General features: G+C 36.3%; 1 protein-coding gene and 2 long non-coding RNA genes across 11 annotated transcripts in view; 2 read left to right on the top strand and 1 right to left on the bottom strand.

The window, feature by feature from the left end:
* The window catches only part of LOC120334398 (CD109 antigen-like), a 48,882-nt gene extending 46,364 nt beyond the window's left edge, over nt 1-2,518 (top strand). For all 9 annotated transcript variants that reach the window (XM_078109341.1, XM_078109342.1, XM_078109339.1 and 6 more), the window contains exons 36-38: nt 224-397; nt 1,060-1,139; nt 2,010-2,518. In XM_078109341.1, coding sequence (XP_077965467.1) covers nt 224-397; nt 1,060-1,139; nt 2,010-2,404 — 649 coding nt within the window. In that variant the 3' untranslated portion in view covers nt 2,405-2,518. The remainder of the gene's footprint in view (nt 1-223; nt 398-1,059; nt 1,140-2,009) is intronic.
* A 593-nt stretch (nt 2,519-3,111) lies between these two features.
* On the bottom strand, nt 3,112-21,041 carry LOC144411759 (uncharacterized). Its single transcript, XR_013468865.1, has 3 exons — nt 20,840-21,041; nt 7,275-7,731; nt 3,112-4,048 (listed from the first exon to the last, which is right to left on the bottom strand). It is a non-coding gene; the product is annotated as an uncharacterized LOC144411759 (long non-coding RNA).
* LOC144411913 (uncharacterized) lies at nt 5,081-6,194 on the top strand. Its single transcript, XR_013469017.1, has 3 exons — nt 5,081-5,275; nt 5,886-6,014; nt 6,135-6,194. It is a non-coding gene; the product is annotated as an uncharacterized LOC144411913 (long non-coding RNA).
* Nucleotides 21,042-25,104: the final 4,063 nt, after the last annotated feature.

Raw genomic sequence — 25,104 nt, forward strand, 5'->3', positions numbered from 1 at the left:
AAACAAAACTCTAAGTAAGGTTTAAAACATACAGATTTTAGATTAAAAAATGTTGTCAAAAGTGATATGTGTTCGCTCACCCAACACACTCGCGATTGCACTACAACACAGCACCGGTAGCCTCCTTCATAAAAGTAAATGATTATCAGTGCTATGTTGAGAATATAAGTGCATTATCTGAATTACTCCCTTATCTAATCTTTATCTTGTTTTATCTTTTCAGAGTTGATCAATATTGGCTCAAGATAAGACTTAATGGATATGAGTACATGGTCCGATCCATCTATACTTACGATATCCGACTAAACGAATGGACTTTGATAACGGCAAGATTGAATGGAGAAAAAAGTGCCGATTTGTTTATCAATGGAATCAAGATGGGAAAGAGCACTAGGAAGTAAGTAGTTGATAAGCGATTAGGAAGTTTGACAAAAAATTTAGGAGACGATTCCAAAAACTTTGTCTAACTGTTAGCGTATCACAAAATGCTTCGCATAAAGTGAGGCTGTAGTTTGCCATATAATTATTAAGCAGTCTCATTATTGAGTTTGCGTCCCTTTTTTCTGAATTTACCCAATTTCACACTAGAGTCAAAAATTGTGCAAAATTTTACAAACATGAAATTTAGTAATTTTCTACAAATTAATTCATGTATATCAATAGTTTGTGGAAAATAATATTATCCTCATGTATAAATAGCAAATCCAAAGTTTTATTTTTAATTTCTTCTATCTGACGCTAAAATAGGATTTACATATTTAACCCGATGTTGGGTACGCTGATAAGACGACTTAATCATGTGGCGAACCACGGTCTGTTACCAGTCTGTGCAGGGTTAGTTAACCAGTTATTTAATTCAGATGCACCTAAATATTGAATCAAATTAGTATTGCATTAGCAAATAATAAGCAAATAATACATAAGCATTGACAATGTATTTTTTAAACCAACTCATTGATTCAACCTTTTGATATCCCCAAAAATAGTTCTTGAACCTCTGGTTAAGTAACTCAGATTTATATAGCCTCATCATAAGTGTCAATTGTTTTCTTATCACAGTGAGCGAACTAACCAACCGATGATATCTGATATCACACTCAAGATAGGAAGATCTCACATTGGAGGAGGGAGAAATAGAGGTTCGATTTATTTTTTTGTGGGCGTGATGGCCCGGCGTTTAAAGTCGTTCCTGTTCTTCTTGTTTACTTAAATTGGGGCTCCCGAAGTATGCGAACCAAGATGGCGGACATCGGAATGTAATATGTCTACTAGGTTAGGGTTAGGCCATGATTTTAGGTATAAATACTACGGGAGGCTCTTGGCTAGTCTTCGAACTGATAATAGGACTAAAATAAGGAAAATTGGAAAAAAATTATCGCCTAACCCTAGCCTGTTACCCATGTTACGTTCTGATGTCCGCCATCTTGGTTCGCATACTTCAGGAGCACCCTTAAATTTTTCAAACTCATTGAATATACTATGCAATTTAATAGAGTCCTGCTGCATACTAACACAAGTTTATTTCTGTAACGTTTTGTCCGATTAAAATCAGACTTCCTCAGACAAGCAGTTTACAGAAAGGACTAGAGAAGAGCAATCTGGCGGTTTGAATACGGCGATAAATAAATTTGTTTGAAATTAAATTCTAACATTAATTGCGACCAAACAGTGAATGAACGTCAGACGAAACATTACAGAAATACATTTGTATTAGTATGCAGCAGGACTTTTGAATTGCATAGTATGGGATTTTTATTCCTGCTACAGCATCCTTGTAATATATGCATACAGATTCACCAGCGCAAAGGCATTGAGGAAGGATTGGGAGTTAGTCTCGCATAAGCCCTACTGATAGTTACATTGAATATACATCGATTTCTAAATGTTCTTTGTTAAACATGACAAAATTTAGAATTTTAGACAAAAAAAAACTTAATATAATTAAATGATGAGGAATAATTTAAAAACCATTTAAAATGGAAATTAAACAGTTTACTTTTCCATTACAGGTAACTGGAAGGGACTTGTTTCATCTTTGGACATGTGGTCCAAACCTTTGACTGACGAGCAGATAATGGAGCTCTACAATTATTATGACCCAGTTATGTCCTCATCGAACCCCATGCTCAGAAAATCCCGTGTCCATCATGTGGTACCTATGTCGATCCGGCACTGTTTTACAAGATCATATGGAGCATCTGATTTAAAGAGTAGAAGTGGTCAACTCCGTACTAGCTGTGATGAGCCAAACGGAGAGAAAAATATGGGCCCTCCAGTGGATCTTGGAGGAATCGAGATTCTGGCACCACCTCCTGTTATTGTAGACGCCCCTATGCCAGGACCTGAGATTATGGCTGCTCAACCGGTTGATCAACCTCAACCTCCTGGAGTGATGATGCCATAAATAAGCTAATCTGATAACCAAAAATAAAATAATGACGATTTGGACATTGCAGTACATTTTATTCTGAATTTTCAACACACAAAAAATAAAAATCTGATAACTCAGCAGATAATAGACAACCTTATTAAAACACTTTGAACCGATTAAAATTTTACGAATTGATATATTTCTTAAATCAAGAAAGATTTTGATTCATAAATTTTAAGTAAGTTTCAACCGACATTTTCTATATTATGTAGTATCAATGATTATATAGATTTTTAGTGAGAGTTGTACTAAAAAAATACTATTGAAATTATTTCACAAAATTTTAAAAATTTCTAAGAGATAAATCTGAATAAATTGAAGTTTCGTGAGATTTTAGTTTTATTAGATTTTAGATCAATAAAATATAGTTATCGCATGATTTCATAAAAAGCTTTCATCATGTATTATAACATACTGATTAAATAAAAATGCAGAACATAATTTACGACTATTGTTTGGAAGTCAGTTTCAGATATTCATTGTTAAGTTATTTCTTCAGACAGTAAAAATACCATGCAAAATTGAGAGTAATAAAAACTGAACACACAATTTTACTGGGTTCGGGAGGGAATCAAAGTAGATTTTGATATGTCATCATAATTTAAAAGGTAGATAGAAAGATAATTTATTTCAAACTCCGCAATCGTACAACACACAAGACCAAATAAGCAGGACGAAAATTCGGAAAAGTTACCAAAACTAATTTCATTTTGACTCGCTCATCAGCATTAAAGACGATAAAATATTTAATAGTTAACAAAAAGATTCTTATGCAGAGTTTAAAGCGTATAGAAGTAAAAGGTGTTGTCAAAAGGGTACTCCCGTAGTATGTGTACCAGATTGGGGTTAGGTCATAATTGTATTCTGATTTTCCTTGTTTTAGTTTTGTTACGAGTTCGGGGACTGTCTGTGTTAGCCAAATGAATATACCCCCTTCTCATGGGCTTCCGTCCCTTTACACAACTTAATGTAAAGTAGACGAACAAAGTTAGTTACCTCCATATCGGTGCACACACTTCTGGCTGGAGCGCCAAATATAACTGAGAAACACGATGAGATACTGTCTAACCAGGCTTTCAGCTTGTAAGCATAGTGATAATACATGAATATAAATGCAAACATGCTGGCATAATCTCAAACCGGGCTTAAAGCTTGAAAGCATTGTGATAATGAGTCAATATATAGGAGTGAAAACAGGATGATAAACTTTCGGGTCTCAAGCTTGTGTGATGTATGGTAGATGTTCATGGATTTCGATTCGGCCTTTAAGTTATTATTATTTCTTTGTGGTCCTCGTATTGTGCTGAGTGCAATACTGCTTGAAGTTAGAATAAGATGTCATATTTATTCTATTATAATATAGCGTACCACATAGCCTCTCGTCCGTTTACCAGTCCATGTTGGGTATGGGATTAGTTAGGCAGTTATTTGTCACAAATGCATAGACTCAGTGGGGGAGAAAAGCGTAACTGGCCAGCAGCTACCAGTATCTGTTCCCACTGAAGGTGTTGAAAATCTCACAGAAAAGGCGATTCTTTTCGCGCAGGCCTATTTTCTGAATGTTCCTCCCATCTTGTTGCGCTAGAAAGTTTTGAAGATGTAGCATTCTCTGACGTCCTGCAATAAATATGAATAATATTGTTACAATCTGATCTGTTATTATAGATGTATGGGTTTATTTGTCAGGCCTGTGGGGTTGGAGTTTGACATGTTCTCAATGAAGTCAGAAATTGCACTTTTAATGTTGATAATCCAATTCAAAACAAAATGTTCAACAGAACAATCGATGGCGCTCCCGTAGTATGTGTACCCAGATGACGCACAACCTGATAACCCTAACCTGGTACACATACTATGCTCAGGTTGTGCGTCATCTTGGTACATATCCTACGGGAGCACCCAATCGATTTCTGACTTGCATCAAAGCTTGATTCAAAATTTTGGAAGTTCGGATCTGGAGTAGGGAACGAATATTTGATCATGGTGAAGTCGGGAGCCATTTTTAACCCAAAGTCGATTGTGAACTCACTTCGACTCCATAGCACTAGAACAGGGGTCGGCAACCTTTTGTCGGTCACGGGCCAAAATTAAAGGTTGCAAGACATTGACGGGCCGCACATATTTCTAGAAAGTTGAAAACCGAACGGATGATACTTTTTATAATAAAATGAAGCAGTGATACATCTCTCGAATAGAATATAGATTTATTTCCTCATTCGAACCATTTGCGTTTAGAATCAACTTTCCTGCGTTTTCGTACCATTTGTCTAATTATAATTAAATTATTTGCTCAATAAACGAGTAACTGTGAATTTTGTACTTGTTAGATTATAATATAATCTAGTCTGCACTTATCTTACAATAAATTTTGTTATGTATAGAATATAATCGTCAAACCCCCCGTTTTGTTACTATAATTCAGTGAGACGTCGCGGGCCGGATTATAGTACTCCGCGGGCCGGATCCGGTCCGCGGGCCGTAGGTTGCCGACCACTGCACTAGATAAATATAATATTAGGGACAGGCAAGTATTATTGTTGGTCTAAGGCACATTAAAGCAAGAAGCGGCTCTCATTGATATTACTAACAAAAACACGAGGAAACAATCAGCGAGAAATATCTGACGATTGTTGTCAACTATGTTTCGTAATCACCTTGAGCGTAACCAAGCGTGAAAACCATAATACCAACAAAACACATTATTCGTGATGATTCGTGATGAACACATGATCAAGGGTGCCGATGCCCTGGCGTTTCGTCCTTTTGAATAAACTTTTTGTAAGATGTTCGCAAACGAACCCGTGACTACAGCTGGAATTCAAATGGAATGGAATAACTGAAAAGGTGGGAATCATTATTTATTTTTGAATGTACCGTTATATTTGTCTTGGTTGTCAATTCCGCTATTTTTGCGTCATACTGCCTTACTGGCGTATGTGATGATTTTTACTTAACATCCTAATGGTCGGCAAAAAAAGAAACAAAAATATTATTGGGGGCGGGAATGGGCCAGGTAAGGGTCAAGTAGCCATTGTTGGGTAGACAGATAGAGGTTCCTAAACCCGTGTCGCGATGCAAGTCGACCGCAAACATCAGAGTCTGAAGCGGAAACACTAACCTAGGTCCCACTGATGGTGAGTTAAGAACGAGTCATTTTATTTCAATTTATAGGGTATTTATTTCAATACGGTATTACAGCAATTTAGGGCTACTGCGTGGTTCAGCGACATGTGCTTTAGCAGTTCAAGACTGCGATGTAGTTACATGATCAAGAAAATATCAAAATTGAAATAAAAATTAGTAATGGCCCTATTACTCGCCTCGATACTTAAGACTGAAAAAATGCGGTCACGAGGGTATTGAAAAAATAATCTGCGAAAAAATAACTTAATTGCTTATATAGTTTCCAAGTGTAGTCACATTTGGCAACTGTAATTCGTCATTTGTTTACCAGGAAATGCACTCGAGCATGGAAGCGACAAGCAAAACTAAACGCCAGATAAGGAGAGTTGGCACCGGCTATTCCAACCCTTTTGAATGAAGTTTCTGTGGGCAGATCAGAAAGAAGATTGGGGATACATCTGTAAGTCAAAATCAAAAAGCATAAATAGCTGCGGGATAGGTAGGGACCATCGGTTTATTTTTTTTTAACATTACCATACTTATATGTTTATATTTGTTGCTAATTATACTAAAATGACAGGATTTTCGCTTCGGGAGAGGAAAATGAATTAGACGGCTGAATCGCGCGACGAAACAAGCATCGCTTATAAACATGTATTTGTTTCATATGGACTTATTTTATTCGACCTTGGCTTATTGGATACGTTTAGTGGACATATCGATCGTTTTAATATTTTGTTGTTGTTCTTGTTAATTTTCGTCTTCATCATTTTAAAATCGCTTTTCTCTTCGAATACTGGACCAATTGCTTTGAAAGTTTCAGTGGTTAAAGATTGATTTTTTTTGCCAGAAGGCTATTACTTTTATTTATTCCTAAATTTTCTATGAATCTAATGAGATCTAATATTTCATCCAGAATTGCACTGTATTTCTTTTTAATTATGGGACCACGGTTTTTAATCCGTCAAGCGTGACGGTTGACTGCGAAAATTGTTGCGACTGTAAAATCGGAGGTTTTTTGAGTGTACGGTATCGGTAACGTCAAAGGTAAGGACTGCTTCGCTCTGGTCCACGTGTCCATATATTTGAGCGCTGCTCTCTTGTGTTATAACTAGGGCTGGGCATTTCGAATCGAATTGTAAATTATTCGAATCGGTTAAGAGCAAATTTTCGAATCGCCGCCATCTTGTTTTACTCTTTCCGCCAATGGTCGAAGTAAATTTCTCAATTTTTTTTTATTGAAGCCATATTTTTTCAACACAATTCTGACATATGACTCTTTTCTGTATTGAGGTATTGATGAAAACGTGTTTTTTTATTGTCAGTGATGTATTCTATGTTTTCAGTAATCTATGTGTCTGGAGGACTTAAAATAATAAGGAAGTTACATACAATTTCATACCTTCCAAGTATTCGAGATTCGATTCGATTCGGAAAAATTATTCGGTTCGATTCTGAAATCATCAGGTATTCGAAAATGCCCAGCCCTAGTTATAACCAAGTGCCCAAGCAGACCTCGCTGGTGTTGAAAAGCTGAGTTGTATCTTTCTTATTTACCTTAGCGTTTTATTTTTTATTTATACGAGATTGGCGCATTGGCAAGATAACTTCTCAATTATATTATAAAGCAATACTTGAGCTCTCCATAAAGTGATATTGGTATCCAAACCAGTTGACTAATTGTAATGAACACGGTATCTTACGGTATCGGTAAACTTACCCCCATAAATACAGTATTTCTCTCGTAATTCTCGTAATTCTTCTATCCAAAGACCGGTCAAATCACGAAGTTGATATGATTACATTTTTCACAATTTCTACACAATTTCTCCGCCCTGTCAGCTGTAGCTTTTATTTTAAATATATCCCTTTCCGTAATCCAGTATTCTTCATACTTTATATCTCCATTTGATAAAGGATATGATTTATCCTGAGGCAGCGGAGAATGAGGTGGTACAATCATATAATGAGCTTGGTTATACTCCGGTAGCCGTTCGCCGACAAGACGGCTGACCTCGTTGTGCTAACCACCGCAACACTTTGATTATTTTTTTCCAAGTATGTTGTTAGTGAATTATTCACGATGAGTGTAAGGACGTCGACGTCTTTGGTAATCTCCAGTTTGATATTTTGTTTAAAATTTTCATTGTTTTTGTATTTCTTATTTAACTTATAAACTGTTGAAAAGGAAAAGTTAATGATTAAGTCACTGGACAAACATAGGTATTGAACATAACGATAGATAGCACATTTATGTTGTTTGAAAAAATATAAATAATATCGCTGATTTATGGACAAATTGCATATTAGCACATATGCAAGGTGTTTGTAATAATACTATAAGCCAGAAGTGGGCAAGGTTTTTGGGCCAGGGGCCAAAATTTGGGCCCACCTAGATTGGCGGCCCATGTAAGTTGGAGTAACGTAAAAAGTTAGTTTATTAACAATATTTACAGTGTTGCAAAATCAAAAGTGGAGAACAATGAGCCTCTGCCAAAACTGAATTTAATCGCAATCTCAACAAATTCCTTATTTAATTAAAACATCAAAATTTGATTTGAGTTTGGATGCGACAGCATCAAGTGGGACCACCTTAACATGAGGAATATGTAAGTGTGACGTAAAAAAATAAATTTTATGAACAATATTTACAGTGCTACAAAAGCAAAGTGGAAAACAATAACCCTCGTGCCAAAACTAAATCAATCGCAATCTCAAAAATTTCTTGAGTTATTTTTTGGGCCAAAATTTGTTTTTAGTTGGTTGTGGCAGCATCAGGTGGGATCTGGCCCGCGGCCGCAGTTTGCCCTTATCAGGCTTAATTATAGTGCTTAAATATAGTAGTATATACTTCTGACACAACATATAGATGGGGTGGCTTACTGGTTAAACCATTAGGATTAACTGTATTTTGGTATCGCAGTTGAAAAATCTCCGTTACAAATCACATGTCTGTCACCTCATCCATGGAGAGTGATTTTCCTACACCCACATATGGGGGTGAACACCCTTTCCAAACTTTTGAATACCCGCCTTCTCTCCCTACATTTAAAATGTGATACCATACTTCTGTTCCTAACTTAAATTGATTGTATTTGAATATCCAGAAATTGGATCAGTGGATATAAATCAGTTAAATACATAACATATTTCTATAACTTACAAATAATTTTATCCCTAATTGCAGAGTATCTACCTCCCTCTAAATTTAGAAACACACCCTCTAAAATGAAAAGCTGTGGAGCATACTAACCCGAGGTGAAATAAACTGGGTAAGCAGTTCAAACCGGATAGATTGCGGTCCCTCCAAACTAACACGTCGCCTTACCTAGAAGTTGTTGCTTAACAGAGTTGTGTTCAGAGTCGGAAGTATATAAAAACACTGTGTTCCATATTTCGGTATGATACCAAGTTTAGGAATATAGGTCTAATCTTGTATTTAAGAGACTATTAGACGTACTACTATATATTTATGCCTGAAGAAGGCAGGCAATGGCCAAACGAAATTCCACAATAAAATTTACCATTATTTTGAAAAGGGAATTTTGTTAAATGATATGTGTATAATAAGAGTATCACATTTAAATTCTGCAAAAATAAAAATCTGTTTTTAATTTATTTTGCCGCAAAATGTTCAAGCAAATGCCTCAAATTTAATAATAAGGAACTACCGTTGTAAGTTAACTCCGTTGAATTTAAGTCACGAGATAGCTGGCTTCGCGTTGTACCCGGGGACTCCCCTTGAACCGACTCAACGTCACTCACGGATGACCAATCAAATGCTAGTTTAGTTGGCTGACGTTTTTCCCATCGAGTTTTCCGAATAGTTGTGTTGACGCTTTCTAAAGCAGGGTTGAGCAACCTACTTTACAGGAGGGCCAGATACAAGTAACTGGCTGAAGCCGCGTGCCGCGTCTTTGTTTAGGATAGCTTTTCTGGTAGTTGCAGGGGAGTTGAAACGCATAAATTTCTGAGAAAAACTGACATTCAAAGTTATTGTCACAACGAATTCAGTGACCAATCAAGCACTGGTCTGGACTCTAGAGTATCTTCGATACTACATGCTAACAACGGCGAGTGATTGCATAGAGAACCTTCTTCAGGGTGAAACCAGGAATACCGGAGGTAAAAAGGAAAAATAATCGTATTTTCAACTGTTTGTAACGTGGTACATGTCAAGAGGTGTGATGGGCATTTTCGGATACCTGATCATTTCAGAATCAAATCCAATTTTTTTTTTCGAATTGAATCTTGAATGCTTGGGAGATATGTAATTGTATTTGCTTTTTATTCATTGTAATGCAGTGATTTTTAACCGGGTTTTTTTAGCACTCGTGGCTCCCTGTTTAACATTTTAGTTGCATTTATATTGTTATTGGTAGCTTTCGATTCCTATTGGGTTCAAACAACCCATGCTCAACAAAGTGAAAACACGCTGTAAAATACCCTTAAATATGGAAGAACGGAAGGTTTTTTTGTAAAATTGAAATCAGTTTTGCACATAGCATTGTGCCCTCTTCAACTGCTCTGTGCCTCTTTAGGGGGGCTATGGGCCCCCGGTCGAAACCCCTGCCGTAATTGACATTTTCAACACATGAATCACTAAATACAACACTCAGTCAGTTAGCTGAGCGCGCACCCACAATAAGAAACACCTTCCATCAATAACTCACTAGGTAGAAAAGAGTCATATGTCAGAATTGCATTTTAAAAATATAGCTTCAATAAAAAAAATTTTGTCTGACTTGATGGAAATAATTTACTATTGGATTCAAATGTTCGATCCGAAATGGCCAGCCCTTGACACAACTGTTTTTTAGGTTTGATATAAACCGTGGATTTTAGAAAACCGAGAAAACTATAGTTTCCAGATTTTGATTTAATTAGAATTTTATGAGAACTAGAGGGTATCAAAGATAAAATAATAAAGAATAGCAAGTCTATATGTTGCGCAACATCTTTAAGCTCTCATTGATTTTAATGTATTGTAGTTAAACTACTTGTTGTGATTTTCTATGGGTCAGTGGTATTAGAAATATGGAACTTTCCTGTTATTATCCCTCAAATAATTTTGTGATAAATATTTTTTGTGATGATAATTTATTACAACTGTGGGGCAAAAACAATATATGGATCGATGAATTCACTTTGTGATTTTAAAACAGTTCATCCTTACAATTTAATCGTTTTTAAATTGTATTGAGACTTCATAGACATCCTATATATTTGCGCTTGAAACCACTCAAAAAGTACATCTTAACTAGGCAGTTGTTTAAAGGGCCTAAAACAGGGGCGGTAGGCAAGTTTCTTGGACCAGGGGCCAGAAAATTTGCCCACTAAGACTGGCGGGCCATGTAAGTGTGACGTAAAAAGTTCCATTTTATCAACAGTGTCACAAAGGCGAAAGTGGAAAACAGTAAGCCTTGCAATAAATTTAATCGCAGTCTAAACAGATTCCTTGAGCTATTTTTTTCAACTAAAACATCAAAATTTAGTTTTAGTTAGGTTGTGGCAAGATGAGGCAGGCCAAATTGAGTTACCTAACGGGCCGGATTCGGACCTGCGGGCCGTAGTTTGACCATATCAGGCTTAAAACCTTGTTTCGAGCAAACTGTTAGGCGAAGCTTGGATATACCGTAATATACTAATAATACTCTTTAATTGGTCAGACTAGAGCTTCGATGTCGGAGGTTAATAATTTCTAGTGCAAAATTATTCTCAACAGCCAACCCAAGGAGACCAATACCAGGGTTTTAGAGTCTTATTTGAAACAGACTAATAAATGAAAAATAAACCAATATCAGTTTGATTGCTCTTGTCGTTTTTCTTTAGAAACAATGAAAAAATGAGGCAAAAAAGTTAGTTATTCTGGTCAATACTAGTCTTCTAAATTTATTGTATTTAAAATGTTTTTACAAAAGTCAGTATAGGTTGGGATAAACGATACTAGCAGAACTACCACGGATATAAAGTAGTTTTTCTCTCCCGAAACAAGAAAATTCTTTTGTAAGGAGAAATTGGTTGTTGAAAAAAGGATCGGATGTTGGATGAAAATATACTGATAGTTTTCAAAAGATAAAAGATCTAAATTGGCAATGTTGAAAATTTCCGGTTCTTCCGAAATTGATGTATCCTTGTATCAGTGGTTGGCCTAGCTCAGTGGTTCCCAACCAGGGTGTCGCGGCACATTAGTGTGCCGCAAAAAGATTTTGGTGTGCCGCAAAGAGATTTCATTTTTTAATTCATTTCAAGTGAATCCAATTTACAATCCCTTGAATTCCACAAGAATTACCCCACGGCTCTTGCTAACAAACAGAAAAGACAAATTTGAGGAGTCGTATTTCAGGTATTTGGGTATTGTTTTAATTCTAAGTTTTGCATAATACACGCCAACTCGGTTTCGCGAAATTGAAAATGTCAACCAAGGTAACAACTTATTGTGCGAAATTTCCCCCAAATTTGACCAGGGAATTATTATTTGACTAGTAGAATTGCCATTATTGCCGATTTATTGAATTAATATTCAAACTCAAAATAACATTCAAGATTCACGCAATGACTTTGCAGGGTTTTTATTCACCATTTGATACGAAAATAAAACAGACACAATATGAAAGTAAAATCATATGAACTTCAACTATCGTCTTTATAAATATCCGCATTCCGACGTCAGAAATGATAATATTGTTAGCCCAAAATTAGGACAGTTAATTTACAATCGATGAGAAGAAAGATCAAAACCGGCGTAAAATATAAAAATCAGAATAAAATCTCGAATTCATTCTTTAATAGCCGTCTTTAACATATGTCGCCCATATGAACGCATAGTTCTCCCAGGAATATAAAACCAAATGTTGCGTAAGAATTAGTCCTTAGTCCTTAGTAAAAAAAAGAGAGGACGGGCGGAAATAGCTTACCAGCATTAGAATGCTTAGCATGTATGTGCATTAGAAATATTCGACAATTCGTTAAAAATATTCGAATTATTCGATCCGATAACATATTCTATTTTGTCCATTGTTGCGATCTGTAATCCTGTCAGTAATCAGGCGAAACGCGTGGTAGCACAAACACTGATGCGATGAAACTTAATAAAACCTTCATTACATTTAGTAAATTGCACTGCTTCACGTAAGCGTGGTGGAATTGACGATTATTTCATATCTCGAACACAGAAACGGTTATTTTTCGGATAGCTTATGCGGTCTGAAAAGTCGAATAAGCGTTTCGACATAGAAAATGCTACGATCTTTGCAATCAAATTATGCTCGGGCCTTGCACGAAATTCATAACGTGAAAAGATTCGTTCATCGGTAAAAATTGTTTATAACAACTTTAAAAACCTATTTAGTATCTTTAGCGATAATAATTAATTGTTGTAATGAAATACGGTTTGTTTCATTTCTTCCGCTAGTGCCGAAAATTACACCGTTGAATGATTTTGGCAATGGGAGAATTATTAAATTGTAACAAAATGAATTAAGTTGTGCAAAAGTGAGAATACCTGTGATAATAATAGGGCTACACCCAGGGGAAGGGCGAGAAAAATCAAAGCGTATTCGAGTCACTTATTACCAGTGTGGCCGCGCAACTTTTACAATAATGTGAGGTGCTCCAAAAGTGGGCCTCGTGTACATTATTGTAAGAAAACCGTTATCATATCGGTAACTATTAACCATCCTTTTTAAATACAGTATATGTTCTATTAACAAGAATATAATTTCCCTTATCTGATCTTCTATGTTTGTTATTATTATTTTATATTGCTAAATGGAATCAAGAGTAGGAAATGTTCCTGTTTTGTGACAGGTGTGCCACGAATATTTAAATAGCTCAATAGTGTGCCGCGACATGAAAAAGGCTGAGAACCACTGGGCCCTAGCTAAACAGACCAGTTAAACTAGGTTTGGAGTTTTATATATAGACAACCGGTTTATGGCTCGTGCCCCACTTACGGAGGTTTTAGGCACTCGCGTACCCGTGCTGTCATTACAGTATTATTTATATCGGTATTTTTATGGGTAGATTCCGAATTCCATCAGGGTCAAACGAATCCTCCTTAACAAATTAAAATTTCTCTGTGAAATAACCACATCAAGCAATGAAACTGAAAAGAACGGACAGTTTAAAAGATCGAATGTAAATGGAAAGGGGTCCCCATGAAGGACCACGACCCCCGGTTGGGACCCTCTGATCTAGAAAGTGCATTGCCCAACCCGGGCTCGTTATTTCACTCAGTGGTAAACAAATTCTACGCTCCTTGTGTGAATAGAGGGCTGGTGATTTTACTGCGCAATCTGGTTTGCCAGACTCATTGCTGTCGTAGGGTAGTTCAATTACCTGCTGGTCGGTTTTGCTTCCTCCGTCACTAAGTAAGTCTATGCGTCTGAAACGAATTACTTATTAACTGTTCTCATGCCAAATATGGTAACCGAACGAGTGCCCGTTGTTCGCCATGTGATGGATATGACGCAATATAATAAACTGTCATTTGCTTTCCGTAATATTTTGATCAATTTGTTTGTGTTGGACTTCGAAGTTACTTCTTTTAAAGGCATTGTTTTACTAAACTGAAGTGAAATTATGGTGAGAAACGTAAATTATTCCACTAAATCAGGGGTGGGCACGGGATGGATCAGAGACAAAAATTTTGCCCATCTAGACTTGCGGGCCATGTAAGTATGACGTAAAGAGTTACATTTTAAAAACAACATTTACAGTGAACGGGACTTTAAGGAAACCCTGTATATATATATATTGTATACCATTCAAGCAAAGCTGTCGTGGGACCGTCCAGACGGCGACGTTAATAAAGGGTTTCGAAAGACTAGTCACGCGTACAGTGGAGACGTTAACCGGGCGTTGTCTAGGTAAAGGTTATTTGCAGGCCACAGACAGCTATTGAATGCAGAAGTATTCGAGCTGGGTCTACGAGAGGATGGTTCAGTGTGTTCGTAACAGGGTTTAGTTCCGCATTAGGCGCTTTGCTAAGACTGACTAGGCAGTCGTATGGGCTTTTTCTCCGTTAGTTATACAATACCTCGAGTTACTACCTTTATGGTATGTAGATTGCCCCGAATATTCAAGCTTCAGCGTCTTCGACCTCGATCAAGCAATCGATCTGTGTTTACGAAAGATAGCTCGCTGAGTTCGTGAAGTCCGAAATATTTTGTTGATGCGCATTAGGTGCTTTGGTACGACCGAATAAGCAATGGTGCAGGCTTTCTCACCTTTTTGAATAGTAGATTTATAACTTTTCCATGATTTGTTACAATTAAGGTACGAGGTTAAAGTTGCTTCGAATACAATCAGATGAAATTGCTAGCTAAGTTGTTGCGTAAAATGAGAGCATTGTCAAGCAATTTTTGAATTAAATTTCATAGTTACATTACACATTGCTACAATCTAATGTTATGTTTGCGAGCCAACGGTGCGTGGCTAGTTAATAAAAAAAATGTAAAAACGATTTCTGCAATTGACTAATTGATCCACTTCTTTAAACAAACTAATGTACGAACGGATTGCTTAGCTAAGGTTGAGTAGGTAGCCGTATGTGGTTGCTCTCCGTTTGAATATTTTCATTCATTTTCTTTGTTGTTTAAATTTGTTTCTATTGAGGCACGAGGTTGAAGTTGCGTGTGTTGCTCAGTGAGCACGTGTCGATCGTTTGAAGATAAAGATAACATTCAGTTGCCAGAATCGTTAGTAGGCGGCTATAGGTGAAGAGTGCTTTGAATGAGTTCAGATGAGGCCGGACAAAACCCTTAGTTAGCAGAACAAGAGAGCTGTGCTCAAATATATGGACACGTTAACCAGAGCGAAGCAGTATTTACCTTTGACGGCGTCACGGCGGCTTTGACCGGTACCCACAAAAAATTCCGAGTTTCGCGTAGAAAATAATTTACAGAATCAAACCGGACAGCCAGTGTTCCCATGGATAAAATAATACAGCGAAATTTTAGACGAAATATTAGATTTCATGCGAAATTTAGGAATAAATAAAAGCAATAGCCTTCTGGCAAAAAAATCAATCTTTACTCACTGAAAATTTCAAAGCAATTGGTCCCGTAGTCGAAGAGAAAAGCGATTTTTTTAAATAAAATGATGGAGACAAATAATAATAACAATAACAACAAAATTTTGAAACGATCGTTATGTCCACTACGTGTCCAATATATGAGCTGGGGGTCGGGTGAATATTTCAAAATATATTCGGAAAATAGAATTTGGTAAAGTAAAATTGAACTGATTGTGACATATTTTGACCGGTATTTTAAATATTGATTAGTTTTTCACATTGATGTAATTAGTTTTAAATAGTCGAATGGGGAAGTTGCTTCGGCATAATAATCATTTTCATCTGCTTACTATACTCTTCGACTAAGGATATTTGAAACTTCGACTCCTAATCCAGACCCTTAGAACTCTGAATAGCGCTTACTCTTGTGAAAATATGCCAAAATCCGACTGCGACTTTGGGCGTTGGTCAATATCGAGAAATCAAAATAAAATTCGACATTTGAAAGTTACCCGCGAGATGTCGCGCGAGTTTCATAGCGCTTGCCCTGCATAGTTTCGCATTTGCCGCCATTTTGTACCACGAAGAATAATATTATCTGATCGGCTGGGGCAAAAAACTCCACATATTCATTTTAATTCAATTTTAAACGTGGAAGTTTTTTGCCCCACCTTGTATAATTGTAAGTTATCGTTACTTCTCAGCGTTACTTCTTCAGGCAGAAAAATTTATTCTAATTTTACTGAATGACCCCCCTCCCCCACAAAAGAACACCGGTCATAATATATTCTAGAGCAGTGGTCACCAAAGTGTGGGTCGCGACCCCAAGTTGGGTCGCCTCGAATATTTCGGGGGTCGTCGAGTGTCCGGCGTTGTATTATTGTTATATTTTTCATTATTCTATTGCGTGCATTCTACACTGAGCTGACTAGCACTACATAGAAAGTTTGGGTATTCTGAATTACAGTGATATCTTTTATAATAAGGCTATTGTTTGACGGCAATAATTAAATTGTAACATGAAATCTAAAGCGTGTGATAGAGTTTTTGGGAATGAGATTTTACTGTGATTAGTTTTTAGTGGTTTGAAATATTTTTTTTCTTCGCCATACCTAGGCGTCACAAGCTTATCATACGTCATAATTTTTGAAATGGGGTCGCGTCTTAAAAAGTTTGACGACCACTGTTCTAGAATAATATTAAATAAACTTTTGTGCTAATTTCATGAATTACTGGAACTTTATACATAAACAGAAGTATAAATGATAAGTGGACACACTTCATTTACGTAAAAGTAATTGAAAAATTTATTAAATATTCTGTGCTGTTTTCAGTTTAACTCTTTTCTAATATTACACAGTGACCCCCTCCCAATTAAAGACCCCAGTCATTGCATATTCTATAGAATTTTTGCAAAGCGTCCTGGATTACTGGGTGCTCCCGAAGTCCGCCATCTTGGTTCACATACTCCGGGAGTACCATTACTGAAACTTTCGGCTACAATCATACACGTTAGTTTAAACGTATAACTGTTAAAATACATTTTTATAGAAGTAATAAAAATATTTGTGGGTTTTGATTATTTTGGTGCCCTGTATTCAGTGAGCCAATAATTAGTTCTATTGCGTTATCATTCAATTGTTAGTACAGAAAAATAATCGTTTCAATATAACTTGTTTGACCAGGCGTCCCAACCATTTGTTATTGAAATTGCTCATTTCGTCAGTCTGTTTTGGAATACTTTTATTTCCCGCTCACTATGCATAAAAACTACTTTATTTGTTCAATCTTTAATGGATTCCTAGCTAGTGTATACGCAAGTCAAACTCCATTTTTTACAGTTTTGGTAGTTATAGTGTGTGCATAAATAAGTTTATAGTAACCCGGTTGAGAAACGTGATCTGACCTTTGTGTTCTGGTGTATACTGACACAAAGAAAATGAGGTGTTGTCATATCATATTGCTCATGTGCAACTCGAATCATTTACCCTAGTCGAAAAGTACTGATAATATCCCCAAAGTTTGTCAAAGTGGAATTGGTATAAAATGGATACGCAGATTGCACAATGCCCATTTAGTTGGAACTTCCTCGGCTATTGTTATACTATACACTTCTCTGTTTAGAAAGTCTAGTTGCTCTATGAAACGATAAGCTTATATTGTTAGTAAGAAAATGATGGCTTTTCGTTAGTCTTGTATTCAGTGAAATTTAAGTCAGTTTAAATGAAAACAAGTTTTATGTAATTGTTAACTTTACAATACTACATAAATTTTTCAAAAAGTTCAAATTTTGTCTGGAATTTGGCGAATTTTGTATCAATGCTTTTTCAGGCTTAATTTTTCAAATAAAATTGTCATACTTCTACTCACATAGCTTATTTTAATAACTGACTAACCAATCATAGACTGATGTCCATGGCTTGCTTTTCTCTCCTCTAACATACAGGATTCTTTGCCCCAAATTTTTTTTAATAGAAATAAATGAGCGAGCATCTGGCGCCCCTGATGCTGCCACGACCGAACCAAAACCAAATTTTGATATGTTAGCTAAAAAATAGCTCAAGGGATTTGTTGAGATTGCAATTAAATTTAGTTTTGGCACGTTGCGTATTGTTTTTCACTTTTGCTTTTGTAACACTGTAAATATTGTTTATAAAATGCAAGTTTTTACGCCACACTAACATTGCCCACCAGTCTAGGTAGGCAACATTTTGGGCTCCAGGTCGCAAAAACTTGCCCACCCCTGTGTGAACCGCAAGACTCAAACCAATTGTATATTGCAGGCCTACATCTACCCGTATACACACCAACGTTCATTATTTTAGTTTAGAATGAGTTTTCTTAACTCATTTCCGTCCTCCCACTATGACGTTACGTGGAAGACAAGTGGAAAATTGTTTGAAATAACATAATTTGATAAATATAACATTTTCATTCGCAAATGCTTTGTTAAAGGTTTTGAAACCAAAATCTGTAACATCAACAACAAATTTTACTTTCTCATAATAACCAGGAAAATCCTCGAAAACTTAAAAAGCTCAACGTTTCTTAAAATATTTAACGTCATAATCCACTTTAACTTCTTCAACAGCGGTTCGCAACCGGAGGCCCATGCCCCCCAGTTAGTCTACAGAGCAAATGGAGGAGTACCCCACAATCAGTTATGCGCCCAGCAATATGTCCCCATCCAACTGCTCTGTTATCCCCTTAGAGCAGGGGTCCCAAACTCGCGCCCCGCGGGCCAATTGCGGCCCGCGGGATGATAGTTTGTGGCCCCCGCCCCTTGTATTGAAGTTTAATGTTAGTGCGGCCCGCAAGTCACTTAGCTCAGTTAGCATGATTAATGCTTTAATATAACAGCGTTTCCCAAACTGTGTTCCGCGGAACACTATTGTTCCGCGAGCATCTCCCTAGTGTTGCGTGGGAAAGGAATCGAAAATACATCTAAATTTGTCGCCGTGGCGATCTGAGAATCATGAAGTTGTTGCCCAACTGACCGTTTAAAATCGCGTCACTGTCGGCCTAAAGTGGACTAACTAAGTTAGAGTAGTGGCATTTTCGTTAACCGTCGGTTTAGCTTTTTGACTGTTAATTTCATATCAAATTTACAGTATACTTCTTTTGGTTTTGTTAGAGACAAACAAGTTGCCTAAGTCCAAAGAATAAAGACAAAAGGTCAACCGTTCTCCTTCCATCCCTACCTGGTTTTACTTTGAAACGCTGAAAGTTTGTCGCGCATTTGCAACTCGCCACGGCGAAACTATTGGGAACCGCTACATTGCACCGTTTTTCTTTATCAATTTAACCCTTTCATTTTTTGGTGTTCCGCGAGGAGATATAAAAAGTGTAAGTGTTCCGTGGCCGAAAAAAGGAAACTCTCACGTAGGGCAAAACAAAATATTTTATCGTCTATCCCCTGAAAGGAATATGCGGCATATACATGTAGGCAGTGGCGTATCTAGGGTGTGGCAGGCATGGCTCATGCCATGGGCGCCGTTTGGATCGGGGCGTAAAAAGGGCGAAAAGTTAAGATCGTAAAAATTTTTCAATAATATAATTTCAAATTGGAAATAATTTAAACTCGTATTTCAATTTCAACAACAGTCCTGACAAATTTCCATTAAACGATCGAGGGGCGCATTTTTTAATTTTGCCATGGGCGCCATTCTACGTAGATACGCCACTGCATGTAGGCCTGATATTCGATCGCGGGACCTCCTGAAATAATTTGAAAACAGTGTTCCATGATTTTTGACGTCACAATCACTAACGCTTAGATTTAAATTGATACATTGTAACCATGTTTCCCATGTGGCGAAACATCACTGTCCATTGGCTAAATGCTTGATTGAAACATCAGCGCAACAGTTATTACAAGATGGAATTTCATAATTTCGCACATCCCTAAACGTGTCGTTGGAAGTGAAGTTTCAGTAAACAGAAAGATTGGTGATGAGCACAGACACATTTCAAAAAACTGGAAAATGCAATATTTCTTTGGTTGAGCATAGGAGCATCCCGACGTGTTTTATATGCACAGTTAAAGTTGCAGTGCACAAGGAATACAATTTAAACGAGTTGCTATGCTTTTATTGTCGAAAACCTGATGCGGCCCGGACTCATCCAGACTCTGCCCTAGCGGCCCCCAAGTAAATTGAGTTTGAGACCCCTGCCTTAGAAAATGAGATAATCATATCTATAACGCATATGATGTTCACCAATGTTCGCCATTTCAGATCGGAATGGGTTTTCTCAACTTTGTTATTTCTGTCATTTCCCTAATGAGTGTCAATGTATTGGGAGTAGAAAATTGTGTAATAAGGCACATACACTCGATAAATCTAACCTTTTGCAACTGTTGTGTTAAAGATGTAAATTTTAAATATTTCGTCAAACACTAACCCGTTCCATACCTCCTATAATCATTGCCAATATCTTATTTAGGGTTTTCATTATAACCAAGACGAACAATTTTTTTCGTGTTTGGGATAGAATTTTGCTTCGAAATTTGCGATTCAAGGCTTCGGAAAGGGGTTGGAAGTAGACATTTCATGATAAAACGTGACGCATCAATGTAAAATTGACATCATGTTACAAAAAGTCTTAAGATTTACTTAAATTAATAGGGAGGCGACGCCAAATTTGTAACCAATCAGCGCGCCCACTGTCTGCGCTCGCTCATGTAATGAATACAAACAATTTTTTTTTGCTCAAAAATGAATTTTCTGAATCAAATGACCAGCCATAATTTCTATTTACTAACTTACTTGAAATTATTTTGTTTCGTTTGTTCTCCGGGATTCTTCGCAAGATGGTAGACAATATAATCCAATCAAAATCAGAATGTAATCCGTCCTCAGCCCTTTTCATTTTAGAATCATCTCTAGAAACTGCGATATTATCAATGCAAGAGTGCGAGCATAATTTCTGTTTACAGTTTCAACAATCTAAGTTACGTTATAGTTTGCATTAAATCATAATCTGTTAAACAATATATATAACGTTAAGACATGTTGAATAAACAAACTATTTTATACTCATTAGGTCTAACTAAATTATTTGTATTAATAACTCAGCTTTCTCAGCTATAAATATATAGCCATTACATGCACGTCCGTGGTTTCGGCAATTGGCATGTTTCCATTTGAATTGTGCCTTTGAGCTGTCAGGGGACGGGTAGGAGTAGCAATCAGGAGTAGGAATTGCAGGGAGTCAGAGCTTAACGTTTTTTGTAATCTTGACTCCACTGCTCTGGAGGTAGACAGGGTCTTGTCAAACTTTTCTGCTGCCGGGCGAATTTCTGATAAAGATGCCCCTTAAACCTAACTTCAAAAATATTTTTGGGGTTAACAAATTATATAGGCTATGTTGTTATACATGGGAATGGATAAATAATTTCGTTAAATGTTTTAATACTATATTTGGTTTAGACCCTCACAAATATATTGAACGAAGTAGAAATACTTAAACAATTACTGATTAAAAAACAACAAACATATATTGAGAACTAACTGTAAATTAAAATTGTAAAATGACGTTATGGACAGCGTTCTCACAGCCTAACTATGGTTATGTCCCTGATACCTATGCAAGTCCCCACACTTCTTACAATTTCCTAGCTACATAATTAACACATATTTTTGGTTTATTTCAAACTAACTGTCATGTCTTACTTTAAATGTAGAAAAAACGCAGGCAAATGTAGCAAATATTGTTTATATAATTGATGATTTTTTGGTTATTAAGTTTGTCCGAAAAAGCGCCCATCCAGTTAATTTAAATAAATATTTCTTTTGTCGTTTGTGGGTGTTCCAGGTCGTTGCAGCTGCTTTGGAGACGTGTCAGAGCCTATTTTGGGGGAGTGTCAGCGTCCCAATAGCCCAACTCGACGGGAACAATCACGGATGAATAAGCAACCGATCGCTATCAGACGGGGGTCGTTGTTAATTTCGTACAAATCAAAATACCTGATAGACGTGAAAAATATAAATGATTTATTCAGAAGTCATTGAAAATACGAATGCAAAGCATAGACATAGATATGTTAGACAGAAGGTACAAATGTGGAGCAGGTAGCTTTGCGATTTATTTATTTGATTAGATTTAGTCATATTTTAAATTTTCCGGTGTTGGAATTTTGAATTGATAGTGCTGGCTATAATTTTAGATTTGAAAATCAACATTCAAAATGGAAAGTGTTGCTCGAGTTTATTGTATATTCAAAGTTTCTGATCCACTTGCGCTGAGACCATTTTCAGTGCGCTCACAAACTCAAATTGCCTTCACTCAGAAGTAATAAGCATAGTTCAATAGACTTTACAATCAATCGCCTAAACTAAAAAAAGTTTCAATTTCGATAATCAGGAAACGGCTCATAAGTTTTGGATCATCGACCACCACGGCGGTGGAATTTGAACAGAGTAACAATGCGTTGAAGTAATGCTACTGTAAAAGTGCAAACATTCTTATATTGCTAAGAAATGATGTATGTATATTTATATTAATAGCTTATTATTGTTTCCTTGGAATACGACGAAACAATAATCAGCTATTAATATCAGGAAACAATAATCAGCTATTAATTATTATAAACATATATACATATATTGGTACCTAATGAACGACTGCAAAGTACATATACGATAATACCCAATATACAGTGTGTCCATAAAGTAGCTTTACGATTTCAATTTTGTTATGAAGTCAGTTCTCAATATAGCCTGACCAGCTTTTTTTTCATCAGTAATTGTTTGGTATTTTGACTTCATTTAATACATGTGTGAAGGCCAAAACAATACATGGTATCGATAAATTTGCAATTTTGAGACCCTATTTATTCCTGGAACAACCAGATCAGCCATGCCTGCTCAGCCAATAAAAAGTTTTTTTTTTTTGCACAAAACCCCATAATTGCCTAATGTAGGAAATCAGACAGGTAATCAGAAATTGCTAACAGTGTTTTGTGCCAGAGACCGTAGCCCACTAGGTACTGCATTGTCAGAAATATAATCATCAGAGCATTCCAGTCATTCGCAAAGCCAGCAAATTTCAATTGGAACTTTGAAAGAAGCGCTCTGTAACACATGATAAAAACTGTTATCAAATTTGATTTGTCCACGGCAGAAATGTTTAGAAATAATTACTTATTGTAATTAATTCAATTGTATAATTATTTATTTGTAAATATTGTATAATATGTTGGTATAGGATTTTTAATTCGAATTGATCAATGGCATAAAGGACCACTGAAGTTTTAGGCGCCATACAACATATAACAACAACAACGAGCAGTCAATCTCGAAGGGGAAAACTGGAAAGGTTGAAACCACGCGACAAGGAAAATACCAGTCAGAATGTTTATTTAAATTAATGTTCATCTTTCACTCCGCGTTGGGATTAATTTGTCTTAATATTAAAACCTTCACGGGACCCTTAAAACTATTTCCCTTGCATCTTTTGTGAGGGTTCGTGGATAAGATCCGAGTTTCAGGATCCCATGCCTAAATCGACAAAAGCACTCACATGGTACTGTATAATTCTGTCCGTGTAGGCCAATATTCTTTCGAGTAAAAGCCTTAAGTGACGAATGACTAAACGAGCGCCTACGCTTTGTCGAGGCCACGAACGCGTGATGTCAATCTACTTTACATAGTTGATCGGATAAGTTTACTTGCTTAAATACTTCCAACCTTTCTCCTATCAGTAATCAGTTGTTTATTTTATCACCACATCGAAAATACACTTTTTACATACGAGATCAGGAAAAAAGATGAAAAGTTGCATTCCGCGGTGAAAGGAGTCGCGATAAACCAGAAGTGGTTATCGAGCAGCGACACCCGTCTAGCATTAAATTATACAAAAGTAAAGTAAAAATGAAAAAATCATTGAATTATGATAAGAGTAAAAATACTAACACAAATAGCATATGAATATATTTGCGAGACCGGATAACTCCGGTATCACTAGAAGAAAACGACTCCGAGCGCCAACATGCAGATAACCATGGCAACTGCAGGACGGATAATTCAAATAGCTAATAAAGACATTGGATGCCGTTGGATAGTTGTGACTGAATGAAAGTAATTGTACTGAGAAATGGCTCTTGAATGCTTGAATGCTCCTACTTCGTGGCGTGAGAGAACACATAAAGGAATCGTTGCGATTACCTTTGCATTTAGTCGGTTACTAACATTGTACCAAACAGCAGTGCGCAGAATTTCCCTAGAGTTGCTTCCTAGAATTCAAGGCCATAGCCAATAATTTTAAAATAATAATAAGGGGGAGTTGAAATGTATGTTTGCCAAATTTCGATTCAATAAAGGTTGTTAAATTTTTGGTTTTATAATTTTTTTATCTGCCTGTAAATTTTGGAAAATGTACAAGTGTAAATAAGTAGTATTGCATGAGTACTTGTAGACTAGAATGAGTAGTAATATAATAGTAGTAATAGTAATAAACTCTTTCTGCAGTATAATTGGTATAATTTAAAATCCTCGGTGGTGACGATCAAGTAAGTCGGATCTTCTGATGGCTTGAAGGGTAGCTATTGTATTTAAAATATATAAATACGGATTTCAATAAACAACGACCGAATCAATTTCTAAAAGGCTACTTACTGCACTGTGTATTATTGAGCACATTTTTATCATTGTTAAAGCTTTGGAAAATATAGACTGGTTTAAGCAGAGTAAGAGGAGTAGTTCTTCATAAACATTTTCTGCGTTGTGTTGTAATGCTTATTTCAAAGGTGATGGATGATCTGAAATCCTTACTGGTAGCGAACTAGGGCTTTCAGTGTTATATATATCGTGAAATGTGAGGAGTAACAAAATTGTAAACTAAAAGTATACATATATATGCAAGTTACTTCTTTTAATAAGTAAGAGTTACTAAATTGTATTTAGACTATATAAATACGGATGTCCATGAACAAAATCATTATAAATTTTTTTTATTTTAAGATGTTTTTTGATGTTAATCAGTTTTATCTATATTAAACTAAACGACTACAATACTACGATTATACTTCATA

The sequence above is a fragment of the Styela clava genome, chromosome 15 (genome assembly GCF_964204865.1).
Source record: "Styela clava chromosome 15, kaStyClav1.hap1.2, whole genome shotgun sequence".
Taxonomy (NCBI): domain Eukaryota; kingdom Metazoa; phylum Chordata; class Ascidiacea; order Stolidobranchia; family Styelidae; genus Styela; species Styela clava.